The 17,574-nt window shown below is 43.8% G+C and overlaps 1 protein-coding gene across 10 annotated transcripts in view; it reads right to left on the bottom strand.

Moving 5' to 3' along the window:
• Positions 1-17,574, bottom strand: part of CIT (citron rho-interacting serine/threonine kinase) — a 107,640-nt gene that overhangs the window by 49,570 nt on the left and 40,496 nt on the right. For all 10 annotated transcript variants that reach the window (XM_081841686.1, XM_081841690.1, XM_081841688.1 and 7 more), the window contains 7 exons: positions 17,107-17,160; positions 14,106-14,246; positions 12,843-12,968; positions 7,902-7,997; positions 4,839-4,955; positions 3,471-3,580; positions 1,473-1,647 (listed from right to left, as the gene is read on the bottom strand). In XM_081841686.1, the coding sequence (XP_081697812.1) occupies positions 1,473-1,647; positions 3,471-3,580; positions 4,839-4,955; positions 7,902-7,997; positions 12,843-12,968; positions 14,106-14,246; positions 17,107-17,160 (819 nt within the window). The remainder of the gene's footprint in view (positions 1-1,472; positions 1,648-3,470; positions 3,581-4,838; positions 4,956-7,901; positions 7,998-12,842; positions 12,969-14,105; positions 14,247-17,106; positions 17,161-17,574) is intronic.

The raw sequence follows: 17,574 nt of genomic DNA, 5'->3' as shown, positions 1-17,574 counted from the left end.
GGATCATACTACACCTCTATTGAAGTGGCCTCTGGTCCACAAAAGCTTATGCCGTGACAATCACAACCCACCACCCATGTGGCCAGATGTACATGAATTGCTCAACTACATGCAAGGACAGGCTTTCATTTGGAAAGCTTTCCCCCCCCCACCCCTTAACTCACTCTCATATCCCTTTTCAACAACACCTGCATTCCTTGCAGCTCATTCCTCCAAGGAAAACCACCCTCGGAATATTTGCCTCTCTCCATACACAGATCAACATTAATTTTCACTTCTTCCTTCCTAATACTATGAGATGCCAATTTCTTAATAAATTTACATTTTTGACAGTGAGGATATAAAAATAAGTGATATAATCTAATACAGGCAGCTCCCCACTTACACAGAGGTTACGTTCTCCCCCCCACACACTGTGCATAGATAGTGTAAAGTGAGGAGCACCATCTAAATACCCTTAAAACACCCCCTATGCCACTTTCTCTTCAATCCATACCAAAAATACTGTATCCAAAAATATCCACAACTAGAATTGAAACTCTGAGGCTGGCAGGAGGCTGGAGGATGCACAGGAAAGCGGCTGCTGCTGCTGCAATACCCTGCACGTCAGCTGTTAGGCGGGGAGGCTGAGCAGCGTAAACAATGTCCCACTGTGCCTCTGGTCTCTTTGGGGTTTCCTCTGCCCACACTGACATCCTCTTTGGGCTCTGGGGAGGCCACAAGGACTCACCGACTCTCTCCCACCATTTCTGGGTTTGAACTGACTTATTTATTTTCCAGCACCATGAGTATATAAGTCAGAAGTGAACTGATCACACATAAGTGGGGCGCCGCCTGTGGTTGTCTAAACGTCCAGCTAAGCAGGCTGTTGAGTTTCTCTCTCTGTCATTTCTTGTTTCAGCTGCAGTTCAAAAAGCATCAGCAACACATTTTCAAAATCCAAAACTGATCTTCCATCTGCGGTAAGCATTGCCACTTCTGAATAATTAAACCTGTCAGATGTTTATGGCAACCAAGTAGGTTAACATGCAGTTTTAAGGATGTCACCCTAGAAAAAGCTTCACGTATTGTTCTGAAGGAGGCCGACATTAAAATATACAATGAGGAAAAAAGAGTCACTTGTCTAGCTAGTCTTCAGACCCAAATTACAGACTGATCTACTCTGCGTACCACTGAAAACTATGCCCAAGCAGCCCTGTGAAAGCCATTCCAATGAGACCTAAAATAATCATGTTGAGCAGTCACCCCACTTTCTCCCATGACAAGAGGCAGTCTCATCTTGAAGTTATGAACAGACACTCCACAGTTATCATCCTGTTCAAGCGGGTTGAGAAGCTTCACCTTCATTCACCTGGAGCTACCACAGGGACAGAGAAAATCTGCCACACTGCCATTTTGCCAGTGCCAGCTAGACAATTCAGTTTCATTTATAGAAGCAGCAGCAATACTGACATTGGCAAGCAAACTTTTACCTCTCGCAATCTAGTCTCCAGCTCCAACAAGCGAGCCTTGTCATTGTGGTCCTGATGACTGATTTTCTCCAACTGTTCCTCCAGCTTACTGTTCTGGGCCTCCAATTTTCCAGCTTGAGTTTCCAGATAAAATTTCTGCTGTCTGAGCTCAGAAATCATTTCTTCTTGGGCTTTCCTGAAAAGTGGGGGGGGGGGGAGATGTACTCTAGTCCTGGCCAAAAGCCTTTTCTTACATTGGGGTGCAGAAGAAATGGCTCCCTAGGCCAGGAGTGCTGATGCATCAGCAGAGTCAACCCCATCCAATCATATGAACACTTTTATTTTGAAAAGGTCACATTTATCACCAAAACTGCTACTATAGCGCACGGATGTGACTTGAGTCTTCTCCCTAATCACAAATGAAAATTGGCTAATCCTACAACTGGGCTTTAGGACAACAAGCTAACTGAATGGAATTGGGAGGAGAGTGCTCTTGTGCCTGGGTCCTGGCTTGAGGGTTTCCCATAGACATCTGGTCAGCCACTGTGAGAACAGGATGCCGGACTAGATGGGCCAATGGTTCTTATGTTCAAAGTTAAGAGCAACCATTAAGAGCTGCTCCCCCTTGTGACTTAATGTTGCTCACAAAGACTCTCCTCCCTGAAAGAGGAGTTGTGGAGTGGTTGTGGGCGGGAGCCCTTGCACCGCCCTAGCAGGGGGCGTTTGCCCCCTGCCTCCAGCTCACCTGGCTGGCGCTCACGCCCCCCGGTGGCCATCCAACCAGGTGCCACGGTGGGAGCGTGCTCATCAGCCTTTTGCTGCAGCGCCAGCCTCTTCCTGGCCTCATTCCTTGTCGTCGTCCCGTTGCGAGTCACCCACCCTCCACTCCCTTTGAGTTAGGGCTTAGGTCATTGGCCTTGCTATGGACCTTAGGTTGGTCGCCCTGGTTGGCCGGGGGGGGTGGTGGTGGTAGGAGTTTTTCCATTTGGCATTAGGCTTTTTGGTTTTTTCGCCTACCTCGTAGCAATCGTCACAACTTTTGTGGTATTGGTGGGTAGGTTAGGCATTGGAATAATGTGGTGTGGTGTGTCGAAGTGCTAGGTGTGGCCATTGCCTATGCCTTTTTAGGGGTATTCCGTTAAAGGAATCTGGCGGTCGTGTATTCTGTCCGATGCCTGCTTGGCAGGAGGCCATGGCACGACCCTCGGTGACAGCAGGGGTGAGCCTATAGTTGGATTAGCATCAACAGGCTCCACCTACTGGTGAATAAACCCACCTGTTTTGTGATCCAATGCCTAAGCCAATACCTTTTCACTGCTGTAATCAATAAAGTTGTGGCCTTTCCTAGCCCATTAACCTTATACCACGTGTCCTTGTGCCTTCATTTCACCTTGCGGGGGTCGGGTCCTCGAACCACAACTACAATACTGACAACACACCTGGAAACAGTAGTATACAGTATCTGCTTTCCCCCTGCTATATAACTATAAGCCTCAGGAGTTTGTCCTGTTGTATCCAATTCCTATCCTACTCAAGAGTAGACCCAATGAAACGAATGAGCTTGACTATGTCCTTTAATTTCAATGGGTCTCCTCTGAAGAGAACTTTAGTTGGATACAAGTCACAGCTGTTATTCTCCTACCTAAAGCTATCATTGCACGCACAAGAAATTTGCGTAATCTCAATTTTCCTCGCTCAGAAAATGTCTCAGAGGTTCGGGAACTGAAAACGAAAATTTAAAGCAAAAATTAATCAAGTGGCATGCCAAAAAATAAAAAGAGGGAAAGGTTACTAAGGCACCTCACACCAAAGGGACATTTCTGACCAGCAAGAGCTAATAGACTCAGTAGCCGAACAGAAGGCAGTGGAGATTTCAGGGAGTTTCTCTTCAGCTAGAAAAATGCCCTCGAGTCATCGGTTCTTTATGAAAAGCACAGAAAAGGGCTTGTTTCACTAGCAGTTACAGGCACTCCAAACTTCCCCAGGAGGCTGTGAGCCAAAGGACAGATTCATGCTTACATGTTCCTCTGCGTAAATAGGCTGCTATTTGCTGCAAGCTTATTAGCTTCAGACAGTTCCACTATTCTCTGTTCCAGAGACCTAATCTTTGAATCCATGGCATTGAGCATCTGAAAGAAAGATACCTACAGTTAATATGACTTAAGGGTGGCTTTCAAACTATGTTCTGAAGAGCCCAGAGTTCCTTGGAGGCTTAAGCAAGGATTCCTTACATAATAAGTTTAGTGGTGGCTGACAAGCTCACTTACCATTACTGAACTTCCTTTGCCATGCAAAACTGGGACACATTCTTAATTTGAAGAAGGGCTCTGAAGCTACTCATCACTTCATGTTAGTTGTGTGTGCACCCTACAGCACTCCCCAGAAACTTCTGCTGTATACAGGCATTCCACGGCACATGTGCACAGGGATCCTGCAGACAAGCTGATGTCATGGGGGATTTGAAAAATGCTGTGTGTGCTTCTTTCAGAACAAAGCAATTCTCTCCAGATATGAATATATAGCATGGTGTCTTGCTGAAACAGATCAAATTATTCAAGCTGGGGAATGCAGTCACAGTTATATGGAGCATGTCCGGTTTAACAAAGCCAAATGGGGATTCCCATACAGAGGCACCATCAATAATCTGCCCATATTTATTTCTACAGGAAACTAAAACTAGATTAAGAGCACACTACCCCTGGATATTTGTGGACACATTTCAAGGGATCCCAATTTAGCACAAACAAGCCCTTTAGCTAAGGACCACACTGAAGCTGTTTACAATGCAGTTCTCTCAAACTGCTCTTAGGAAGCTCTTCAATGGCCCAATTCTAGGAGTTGCTGCTCTAGAAATAAGCATTTAGGATGAGTGCATTGACTGCATCTCAAGCAAAGCTGATCTAGGACACCACACTGCAATATAAGGGCGTCTTTCAACACAAGCTCTTGTGCAGCACAGGTTAAGGTAGAGACAAGCAAGGCAGTGATATGACAAGGTTTATATAATTATGAATGGTATGGAGAGAGTTGAGAGGGATATATTTTTCTCTCACACTGTCACCCTAGTGACACTGACTGACAGAGGCCCAGTTCGTGGAAATCAAATTCTGGCTTAATAAGCCAAGATACGCACAAGCTCCATTCACCCACAATGTCCCATCAAAATGAATGGGGAGACAATGTCCCATCAAAATGAATGGGGAGCTCCATCAAATGAATGGGAAGACAAGCCAGGAAGCTGCAAGTTAACCATAGCTTCCCATCACATGCAAACCAAGAACTGTGGTTCACAGCTTCTAAACAAGCCAGGATTTGAAAGCCAACTTTAAACCACAACTTCATATCCCGGCTTGTTTGTGTTTGTAAGTAAATCGGAGCTTCACATACTGCCTTCTGTTCTGCAAGAATTTTGCATTTTTCATGGGCTTCTTCCTCATGTTTTCTCAACAAGTTCTCGAGCGCATCCTTGTCTGCAAGATCTTTTTTCATCTGATGGTCAAGCACCTAAAAGAAAAAGAAATACATGCTTACTGTCTTCCTTCGTGCCTATTGCCAGTAGTCATCAAGGGGGCGGTTCCAGAATTAAGGCTGGCACAAGACATTTTGGTGCCTGAATCTTTTCCTACGGCGAACATTAGGAATATAAGGGAGCTGACCTACACCAAGTCTAACCACTGGTCCATCTAGCACAGGGCTGTCTATATTACACTGACTGGCAGTAGTTCTCTAAGATTTGGGGCAGGAGTTTTATGCAAAGCGCTATGCCCTTCCTCCTTTCTCACTTCAAAGAAAAGGGCCGTAGCATGGAGGCAGAGCACAAACCTTGTGTACGAAAAGGTCCCAAGTTCAGTCCTCGCCATTGTCAGTGAAAGGAACTGAATTAGCAGGACCAGTAAAGACAACTGCCTCAACCCCTGGATACTCATTGTTAGCCAAAGTAGACAGTTGCTTGACCAGGCGGGCCAGTGGCCTAATGCAGCTTAAAGCAGCTTCTTCTGCTCACATATGTTATGTTAAATGAAACATTCTTCCCTTAATGAACATCCAATAATTTGGGAAAGGCAGGAGAAACTAATGATGTCAGAGATACCTCAAGTGGAAAGTGGTCACTTTCAGGTCTGGGAATTATCCTGAAGGTATCTCGGTTAATTGGCACATTATTAGATGTTAGGATATAATCTATGGTGCTAGTAAATCCTCTGGGGGAGATAAAAGTAAAATAACCCTCTTGATCCCCTTGACCGTGCCCATTGCATAACAAAAGGTTATGTTCACAAAGATATTTCCCAGCGCGGTTAGAGGTGGTGTCCATTGCTGCCCTCTGACAGATTTCAGGTTCGTCCACCAAGTTCAGTCCAGATAATATTGTATTTTGTGGGGAAACAATGCCGATCCGGGCATTGAAGTCGCCTCCCAAGACAAGCCGAGGGTTGGGTGACAAAGAGTCTATACTTTCGAGTAGTTGGGCCCTTAATGAACATGGGACACTTCTGGGAACTAATAAATGTGAAGTAGGAGACAGATTTGACCTACTGGAGCTGACTTGGGAGAGCTGAAGCTGCTCAAAATTCCCACTAGCAATTTGTGCTCCATGGACCAGAACTGTCTCTCACTCTGCCAGTAAGAATTCCCCAAACCACTGCACAAAGCAGCTTGGGGCCACCTCTGTTAAAGAGGTCACACTCCCTCCAGTTACCAGGTCTGCTAGATAAAGTGTATCGATGCAATTCATTTTTCCTACGCAAATATATCCAAAGGTGTTTTGACTATGTAGAGCAAAGCGGCACAATATGCCATATTGGCTGCAACAGGAATATCAATTGGGTTCCCAGTATAAAATACAAAGATTGCCTTTTTGTCACATTACCAGAAATTGCACCCTAGAGGCGTGGGTTCGAATTCCATTTCTGACATTCACCAGAAATTACATAGCAAACTAACTTCTAGTAGTGGTATGCGTGCATTAGTATCTGCAAAAGCATTAGTATCTGCAAAATTGTTTTTAACCACTGCTAAAATACGAGCATTTGGCAATTTGGAATTAATCTACCTTTCCCCCCACAGTCACATAGTTTGTGTGTTTCACAATATAAAAATATTTGTATTTTTTAAAGTTTGAAGGGGAACCTAAGATAATGCAGGATGGAGTCTAACTGTTCAGGCTTCTATTGTTGCTGTAGTCAAATACTTCAGTGCCCACTCTATGCCTTGTTTTCAAGTACCTGCTTCAATTTAAAGGCAGCATATAAGAGATTTTAGTAATAAATAATAACAACCTGACATTCATATAACTTTCCCCCCTTTCCGTGGTATTTAAGAAACACCTTTAAAAATCTTGAATCAAGCTTTAAGCAAAGGTGTTTTCAGCAATTCTAAGGAGTTTCCTTCACATATCAGACTACTGTGTAAATGGACAGTAGTGCTGCTCACATCATAAAGGGTGAGCTGGGGTAGGGAAACCAAAGGACAAAAATTGTGCAATTTGAGTTTCCCCAATAAGTGGCACCTATCATTTGAGATGGTGCAGCATAATTTCACTCGTGTTTCCCCCCCCCCAAAAAAGTGAGCAGATGCATCCCTTGAGTCACTGGCAGACAACACTGCTCTCAAAAAACTTGACTACAGTGGTACCTTGGTTCTCCAACGCCTTGGTACTCAAACAACCTGGAACCCAAACACTGCAAACCTGGAAGTTAGTGTTCTGGTTTGCAAACTTTTTTCGGAAGCCGAATGTGCCCCATTTTGAGTGCCACATTTCTGTTTTGAGTGTTACGCTGAGGTTGCTCTGTTTTTGCTATTTATTTTGCGTTTTTGTTTTTGCAGCTCTTTTTTGTTTCATTTTTGTGGCTCTGCGGAACCCAGTTCAGCTACTGACTGACTGTTTGATTGATTGTGTTACTGCATTACATTGTTTATTGCCTTCATTTTATGGATCAATGGTCTCGTTAGAGAGTAAAATTCATGTTAAATTGCTGTTTAAGGGGTTGTTTTTACAAGTCTGGAACAGATGAATCCATTTTGCATTACTTTCTATGAGAAAGCGTGCTTTGGTTTTGGAACCGACTTCCGGAACGGATTAAGTTTGAGAACCAAGGTACCCTTGTAGTTATGTGACCCAAACCCAGCAACTCTTTCCTCACTCCCGCTTTCTGATTTTCGGCCTTTTAAGATTTCACAAAGAAGCAATACTTTATTAAATAGCATTGCAAAACTACTTCTGACACCTGCAAAGCAACCATCTCCGACCACAAGGGACCACCAGCATGACAGAACAAGTCAACTAAGCATGTTTACCCACTCCAAACTCTGAGAGAGACAGAGACAATGCCTCAGAAGTGCAGGAGCGAGGGAGAAGGAAGCTGGAAATTTTAAAAGCACAACTACTTGGGGTTTTGTGCAGAGGACCATGCATCTTTTAAGCACGCCTGAAGATAAAAAAGGTATCTTTACTTTGATCCTTTCTTCATACATCTGCTCTTTCTGTTTCAGATGCAACTCCAGGTGCTGTGCGGAGAGCTGTGCCTCCCGATGCTTCTCTTCTAATTCCTGGAAACAAAGGTTTAAATGTATCAAAGATTAAGGAAGAGGGGCAATGGCACCACAAGCACACTCATGAAATGCACACCACAAACTACGCATTTCTTGCTCCAGGGGAGACAATTACAGGTCAGGCCTCATCAGATAAACGCCCCATTTGGATGGCTCTTTCCAGATGCTGCAGCAACAACAACACCACACGCTGTCACACAAGTACACATTTTTAAAGAAACTTAGGCTGCAATTATTTTGCTCAGGCACGGGTCAAAACTGATTTCACTCACTCTCTTGATTCAACAGCCTGCACACACAAAAGAAGGGTTGAAACAGCTTTCAAGGCCTTTGGCAAGTGATGCTGTCAAGAAGTCACTGAATGGTTCGAAACATTACTGAATCCACTGGCATTCATGAGAGGCAAATGCACGAAATGCATATTCATGAAAGTATATAAATAGTATGCAGCTGTTTAAACATGTTCTTGAGAAGCCAGCCACTTTAATGATTGTTTTGCAGTATTTCTAATGGCTTTTATGGTTTTCTATTGCTGTATGTCAACCTGAAATTTTATGCGAGGGTGGTATTTAAATACTTTTATAAATAACTCAACAATCTAAGTGAGATATTTTAATCTAAGGCCTGGAATGGAATGCCAGAGCATCTCCTTCTAGGCCACAGAGTGCAGCTTCATATTTAACTTACAATCAGTATTACAGTGTGTATCTGTGTGCTTGTGGGTGTGTCTGGATCCTTCCCAAGTTGAGGAGTAGCCACTTAAAAGTCAATATAAGCTCAGAGGCAAAGATAAATAATTTTAAAGGATTGTTCTTCACCCGTTACCATAGCCACTGACAGCATCCACCTACACTTCCAAAAAACCTCAGACAAAATGTATACTTGGCAATTCTCTCACTTGTCTAGCTTTAGTCTTTTTCAGAGCAGATCTCCCAGTTTGAGCGGGATCTTTTCTTAGTCAAGAGAAACGGTATGGTGCCCATTTCCCCAATAATTTAGGAAGTTTATTTATTTACTTCCTCACCGTTTCCTCCAAAGGGATCCCCAGTTCCCAGGTCTTGAGTTTGCTCAAGAGGAGATAAGAAGATATCCTGATTTGGAACAGCTCATCTAGAGGCATGTGAGAATATACTGAAAGGGAATCCCACCTTTTTAAAAAAAGTGTGTCTAAAGCTGCTTGCAAATGAGACACATTTCTTTCCCAGTTTGGATAGATCCCCCAAACCACAGCTTGCTCTATAAGTGTGGCGGCTTTAAAATGGAACTTCCGTTTTCTCGACTGCTGTCATCAACAACCGCTATGGCCCATCTACTATATGCACCAGCTTGCAAGGATGTTGTCAGCATCAACTAGAGAGACTGAGGATAATTTCCTATGCTACAAAAGCAGCGCTGAGGCTGATCCATCTGGCTGATCCAGTGGTTCATTAAGCAAGAAGGGCCTTTCATTTCTCTGATGTGTCCTTTTCTAACGCCATCATTCATCTGTTGTGCCCTTCCTAATGTCGCCAATGCCTCATCCTTCAAGGGCCACTTCAGATGTGACCCATTTCCTCTTTGAAAAGGACTTCTTTGTAGGCAGAAGCATAGAAACTTTGCATGGATATTACCATGCCTATTTTGCATCATGCAACATCCCTGAACGCTCCATGTATTATGATCTAATACATAAGAGGCTTCACATTTCAGTCCAGAATAGGTAAACAAAATCCAGGAAACTGATTGGCTGATTTCCCCAGGGAGACTTGCCCCCCGCCCCCACACACACCTTTTTTAGTTCTAGCTAATGCAATGAGAGATTAAAAGGTGCAGCTTTTGTCTCAATCTGGTGCATTGGGACTTAACTGAATTCTGTTCTGAGCTGTCCAGCCTGGAATATCACTGAATCACATGGGTCGAGAAGAAGCCTGCAGCCCCACACTAATGAGACAAGGACATGAAACTGCAGTTCCCTCCCCTCTGGAAAGGTTTAAGCAGTTCAGACACCTACTGCTGAACCTTTAATTACAAGAAGGTATAGATAACGTTGTTGTTGTTGTTTTTCATTTGACTGCCTACTTAGAAGCAGCTACCTCTTTTATAAATAAAGATGTTCTGGATTTATTTTAGACTTTTCAAACTGTCTTATTGCAAAAGGCTTTATTTATAAGCCTAAGCAGGTTTCATACTATTGAGAGCTATAATAATCTGAGGTCTGAAGAGAAAAGTAGAGGGTGCACAAATTCCTCAAGCTTAGCCCTCCCTCACCCTGAATTTTCTCAAATTAACATTAACATCATCATCATCATCATCATCATCATCTAGTTTTGTTTTTGCAGCAGCCTTTGGAGGATGATGGCAGTGATCTGCTGAAATAGCTTCTCTACAATTAAGCAGGGGTTTTTAAAAAATAAATAATGTTCTGTTCCCTTCCCACCCCTCTCCCCAGGGAGGCCCGCCTGGCACTAATCTTGCCATCGTTTCAGTGCCAAGCAAATATGTTTTTGTTTTCCTGGGCATTTGGGCCTCACAAATGATACACTCTCTCATTCAATCTGTTTTTAAATCTGTTTATGTGGTTTTATCATTGTATTTTTTGCTTGGTTGTAAATTGTTTTGGGGTGCTTGTGTGATTGGGATTAGTAAAGCCCTGCTACAGAAGCTAAGACCGTGTGTAGGCGTTCATATACCTTGGGGGCCCTCACAGGGGGGAAAAGACAGTATAACTGTTTCTATAGACAAACAAAAATGAGCAGGCTTATATGCATGTGCCTGAGTGCAGACAGGCATACAACCACAATGTATATATGGATGCACACATAAGCAAATGGAGGATTATGTGTACACACAGATGCATGTCTAAGGATACGAATGGATGAGAGTGAAGCATACGCACCTACACACACACACACACACACACACACACAGTTTGGGGACAGGAAGACTGATGCAAAACAAATGAATCTGAAACTGCTGAAATGTCCCTGGGCTGATCCTGCAACAACAGCTGTAAGCCCCTCTGCCTGGCTCCCCAGTGAACAAAATTCATAAATAACAATGATGGGCATCATAAACAAAAAGTGAAACTCATGTACAGCAAAGAAGGTCCTTTCTCTCCCATGCACTGAAAAGCATCCAACCATTTATATTTGGAGAGGAAAGAGTTACGATGACTCATTCAGTTCTTCAACAGGGAAGATGCAGCAGACATTGCAACACAGGAGAGGTTGCCAAGACTTCCCAAGCTGGGCTCTGCAGATTTTATTGTCACACAACTCAAAACACAGGATGGGTACAGAGTTTCCGAAACATGTTTTATTTGAGTTCTAGAGCTTCTGTTGAAGCAACTGGAAATTGTAAGTCTCTCTGACGTGGCAAGCAGGCGTTTTGAAATAACGTTGCAGAAAGGGTTCCCATCAAATTCCACTTATAATGGAATGTTAGAGGGCTACCAGGTGAGCGGGCAGGGATTTCACTGTTGTTGTTGTTTAGTCGTTTAGTCGTGTCTGACTCTTCGTGACCCCATGGACCAGAGCACGCCAGGCACTCCTGTCTTCCACTGCCTTCCACAGTTGGTCAAACTCATGTTCGTAGCTTCAAGAACACTGTCCAACCATCTCATTCTCTGTCGTCCCCTTCTCCTTGTGCCCTCCATCTTTCCCAACATCAGGGTCTTTTCCAGAGAGTCTTCTCTTTTCATGAGGTGGCCAAAGTATTGGAGCCTCAGCTTCAGGATCTGTCCTTCCAGTGAGCACTCAGGGCTGATTTCCTTCAGAATGGATAGGTTTGATCTTCTTGCAGTCCATGGGACTCTCAAGAGTCTCCTGGGACCTATATTACTTCTGACCAGCTCTGCCTAGTTCCCTCAGTGTTGCCACATCAAAGGCCAGGAGAGCACGGATAAGATAAACTTATGTGACCTCACTTAGCTGTGCCACAGCTATCTCGCATGGGTGCAATTTGCCTGGTTGCACTGCAGCATGGGCACTATAGTGTACTGCAGATTACCTGTGACAGGATGCAGATGATTTTGGCCTATGTCTTGGGGACAACCCAGGCAGTGTCTCCAGGTCAGGGCTCACACGGTTGCATGTTCCTCCATTCAGTAAGGTTCCTTTCATAAGAACATGAAAGTAACAGGTCTCTCTGTGCTGCTACTCAGCAGCTGACATTCAGAGGCACATCTTGAGACATGTACTTGGGTTTAAAGTGGGATTAAAAGCGTCTAAAACCAGATTTGCAGGGAAGGAGGACACTTGTCCCTAACATGCTAGTTTGCTACGTGGAGCAATTCCTTTATTTTTGTACTAAAGAACATTCCATCATGTGAACCACGGTGCGAAGTGGTACATCCCATACATAGATAGATCTCATTGAGAATTAGGCACTAGTGAATCAAGGCTAAGAGAATCTGGACCCCTAATAATATACAATGTCAGTCTGACTATGTGTCAGCCCAGAAGAGACAGAGAACAGGAAGACAGCCTCTGGGCCCCGCCTTGTTACAAAAAGCAGCTATAGATTAATTTGGGGGGAAATATCCAAGGCCTTCTACCAGCTTCCATGTGTCTACAGTTTGCTGTCAGCCACTGAGAAGCCAGCTGGACTCTTCTTTCTGCCACAGAACCACAGTCATGTTACATCTGCACAAAAGGCCTCCTACACTAAATGTTCAGCCCTGAACCAAGCGCCCAAGAATCTGCATGAAATCCCTTCATTTGGTAGCTCCGGCTACGCATTTTAACCTCTAGAAAAAAAACTTTTAAAAATGTTAACACTTCCCACTGCATCTTATGGCACCAGAAATTGTGCCCACTATCCCACTCCAGTCTCCCAGTCTACAATTTTGTAATCACTACCCACCAAAATTTTATCCGCCATCTGCTGGATCTGCTGAGATTTCGTCTGGATGTCTTCCTTCAGTCGGTTCTCTCTGCGTTCAACCGTTTCCAATCGCTTCACTTGGTTCTCCAGAGAATGGCGCCGTTCCTGTCCGACATTCAGGAAAGCAGAATTGAGGCTAAAGGAGCCCTGGGTGTTCACACAGCAAGTAGCAGTCACAGTAGAACCATTTCAGTACCACTCCCTAAATTACATACCCACCCCCCACTTAAAGTTTAATTTAAAAAGCAAATCCAGCAAAAAATAAGAATTCTTTAGAGAAAAAACAGTACTTGAACACAGAAACAAGGATAAATATTGTTTGCTTTAAAAACAAAAACCCAATTCTTTCATTTGATACAACATAGTCCAGTTCAGATATAAAAATAAAGGGTGGTTTATGGCAGGTGTGGGGGACATGTTGCTGAACTAGTAAAGGTAAAGGGACTCCTGACGATTAGGTCCAGTCGTGACCGACTATGGGGTTGCGGTGCTCATCTCACTTTATTGGCCAAGGGAGTGGCTGACGCCGTTTACCTTCCCGCTGCTGCGGTACCTATTTATCTACTTGCACTTTGACGTGCTTTCAAACTGCTAGGTTGGCACGAGCAGGGACAAAGCAACAGGAGCTCACCCCGTCATGGGGATTCGAACCACCGACCTTCTGATCGGCAAGTCCTAGGCTCTGTGGTTTAACCCACAGCACCACCCGCATCCCTGTTGCTGAACTACAACTCCCATAATCGCTGGTCATTGACCATGCTTGCTAAAACAAAAGAAGAGCCTGCTGGATCAGGCCAATGGTCCATCTGGTACAGCATCCTGTTCTCACAATAGCCAACTGGATGCCTATGGGACACCCACAAGCAGGACTACAGAACTCCCCATCCTTCATTTCCAGCAACTGGCATTCAGAAGCATTATTGCCTCCAACTGGGCAGGTAAAGCATAACCATTGTAGGTAGTAGTTCTGGAGGGTCAGTGGTTCCTCACCCCACATCTATGGTTACAAGCACAAGCCAATATAAGTCTCAGACTCACACAGAAGAGGGGTTTAATAAACCTTCCATTCCTGGTTTAGTCTAAACAGTAGCTTCCTATTTCAACCAGACTCAAGAAGCCCGACCTGTACAACCCACAGGGAGTTAAATAAGCCAGGATATCAAACCAAGGATGGGATTTGGTATGCCTGAAGTGGACTTTCCAGTTACTCAAACATCTTAAAAGTTAAAAGCTTTTGCCAACCTCTGCTTCGAGCAATTTCTTTTTCATGCCTTCGTTAGAGTCTTCCCGGTTTTGCAACTTCTCCAGTTCTTTCTCAGCTCTTTCTTTCGCTTGGCGTATGTTCTGAAGGAGTTCAGTGGCCTCCGAGCTGGCTTTCATTGCCTTGAAGAATAGGCAGAATAATGCTAAAGTTTTTAACGTGTATAAGATTGCAAGCGCCAATATTCAGCATTCCAGCAACAACTTAATGAAGCAGCTAATCAGTGACAGAATTTGATACTATGTTTTTTGTGTGTGAAATAAGCATTCAAAGCATTGCTCTCTGCATTACTTTCAAACTCTGAACACTGTACTAGAATATTACTGACAGATGCTTAGAAAGTTGAGGTAATTTTAATCTGTTTTAGTATTTTAACTTTCACATGTTTTAAAGTAGGGTTGTAATTTTTTTTATTGATCTTACTGTTATATCTTTTGTAAACCACTTTGAGGTTTTTACAGTCAAGCATTGTCTAAATTTTATGATATCTATCTATCTATCTATCTATCTATCTATCTATCTCCACACAAGTTTCCAGAAATTGAACTAGACTTCTTGACCCAAGTAGTAGTACACACGTTTAGGTTAGAAAACCTTAATGGGAGCATTAATATAATTGCATGGCAGATGAGCAGACTTTCCAATTTACTCAGTGTTCACCTGTTATGCTTGCTGCAATTTATGGCAACTGCCTTTGCTTTAATTTGTCTGGGAGAGGGAGGCACCAATGGGAAAGTGACATGGAGAAGAGAAGGCAACTGACTGCTAGGCTCTGATGTAGGTTGGTGGAGCGGCTAGTTTTGGGAAGGCCCTAGCTAAACAAAACACATCTTAAGCAGAGCATGACAAGGCTTCTTAAACCTCCATTGAATGACTGCAGTGCAAAGTGCTTCTACACCTAATACCAGAACAACTCACACGGGGCGATACCCACCTTCAAATAAGATTGTAGCGTTTCTGCTCAACCTGAAGCAGCCAGCAACACACCCCTGCAAAAGTGCAATACTGTACATCTACTTAATTACTCATTAGTGTGACAGGTGCTGTTGCTCCTCCAGCCTGATAATGAAGCTCATGTAATCCAACACAAACCTTTGTGAATATGCTGGTCAGCTTGCCCACAGTAAATGAATGACTAACCAGAAAGTAATTAAATCTGAATTACTACAACTAAGAGCATCCCTTTTGCAGAACTGGAAAAATATAGCTGTAAAATAGCAGACACATGTATGTTTTGACATTCCCCACATGTATGTTTTGACATTCTGATACTGTATCTTTTCATCTTTGCATAGCTGGGAAAATTTCCCCAAATGCCCAAAATTACCCTGGACAACGAAAGTTAGGCTGAAATTTTACTGTCCGTTTGACAACTGGAAGCACCTGTGGCCAATCCGTGGCCGATATTTAACTCTTGCGAGTGCCCAATGTAGCTCCAACGCTACTGATTTCAGTGCACCTGCCCTGCCTGCCCTCTTGTGGTCCAACTAATCTAGAAAGCTACATTTCCTGTTTTCAGGCCCAGAGTGCTCCTGGTATGCTGTATGGTCATGCTGTATGGTCAGACAGCATCACAGCTTTGTGTTCTCTGTTCAGATTTTGAGGAAGAAGGTGTGACCGAAGTGAGAGCAGAGTTGAAATGGGTGAGTCAAAGCCCAATCCAACCTCCCCTGTGTGTCCTTGCCATGCCCCCCCCCCAAATGCAAAAGTGAGAATGAGCTGCGGCTCTGCTCCAGCCACACCCACTACCACGCTATGCCATGCCTTATCTTTCAACATGTACACAGCACTTCGAAATATTTTGGATGCTCTACAGGTGATAAACAGCAACAACTCTAACTCATGAAGCCGGTTAGGAAATTAGCGGCTTGTCTCAGGCAAGAACAGCCAGGACTCCTTAGCCTAAGTCTCTACACATATCCACTGTGTAATGGCAGTTCCTTCCTCTGCAAGAAGCCTAATGCAAAGGGGAAACACTCAGCAGAGAGGTAGGCTTATGTTGGTGGCAAAAGTGTCCATGCATTTTGCAACCACATGTGTACAATTGCATTATGAAGTCCGAGGCAAGGTTTGCTGTTCAGCTGTAAACTGGCATGTTATTTGCATGGGATTACAGGAGTTCTTTTTGGCCTTTGCACAGTAATTACAGATAAAAGGAAATAGGGATTTCCCCCACCCCTTTTTTAAAAAAACAACCTTTAAAAAAGTATATGGAGAAAATAGAAGGTGAATTGTGAGTGGTTTGTGTGCCTTTGTTTCCATGGGAAATGGCTCTCTCTGTGTGCCCCCGATAGCTTTCCACCAGCCCAATGTAGACCTCATCATGAAAAAGGTCCACACCCCTACATGAAACACACACACAGGTTCCCTGTACAAGAGAAATTAAGTTCAGTTTTAGTATCTCATTAGTGCTGAACGTGTCTCAGATTGCTCAGGGGCTGCTCTAAAAGGCTTCACACTTTGTATGCAAAGTTCCAGAACAGATGCAACATAGTCCACAAATTATGATTTGGCACCCACCCCATTCATGAAAAGTAGATCCAAATTAAGCAGTCGCAATCTGTTGCTGCTTCAGGGTTCATTCTATTTTTATAATGTGGCCCCCAGTACTGAAAAAGCTCACACCTGGTGCAGAGCGCCTGATCCGGCTTTCCAAAGTTAAATCTCTACCAAACATTCCAATTCTGGCTCAGCTTCGGTTTTAAAAATAAACATAGGATGACATGTTGTGAAGAGGAGAAAGCACTGAGATCATCACGATTTTGGATCCCAATCCCCCACCCTTCTTCTCCCTTTCCTACCCAAAGCACAATGACTAATTCTGTTTTTGAACACGAGACACCACTCCTCCCCTCCTCTGCATTACGGCTTGCTGCTAAGTCGAAGGAGGAGGTGTATAAACTGCACAAGAAGCGACTCACAACTTTTAACTCACACGCAAAAGCAATCAATTCTCTTAACACGCACCTATCCAAACCTTACCTTTGTCAGCTTCTCCTGTAGCTCCTGGATTTTGACTTGCTGTTCCGCATTCACCTACAAGGAAGAAAGAGGCGTGGAAATACTAGGTAGTGTAATGCTACATTGAATCATTTCAGTCCAATGACTGCAGTCCCCCCGCACTCTCACATGACGCTTTCTTAAAGCAGGTCCTCTTGACTAAGGCATCCTCCTCCTGGGTGCTGTTGAATTACAGCTCCTATCAATCCCAGCCGACATAGCTAATGGTCAGGGATGATGGGTGCAGAACTTCAGCAATATCTGGAGAGTACCGTGTCAGTTACCCCAGTTGTCCAATGAAATATGGAGAACAAAAAGGGACCCAGTTTGATTCTGGTTGGCTAGCAAAATATTTCTGGGAAGGGTGCAAAGTTTCTCTTTGCAAGGTGGAAAATATTGAGGGTTGGTGAAAAGCCATTTGGGAATATGGAGCATTCATTACATTTCTGG

Source organism: Podarcis erhardii (assembly GCF_964252035.2).
Source record: "Podarcis erhardii genome assembly, chromosome: 15".
NCBI classification, from domain to species: Eukaryota; Metazoa; Chordata; class Lepidosauria; order Squamata; family Lacertidae; genus Podarcis; species Podarcis erhardii.
The sequence above is the reverse complement of the archived record's forward strand: the minus strand, read 5'-3'. Positions and strand labels throughout refer to the sequence as shown.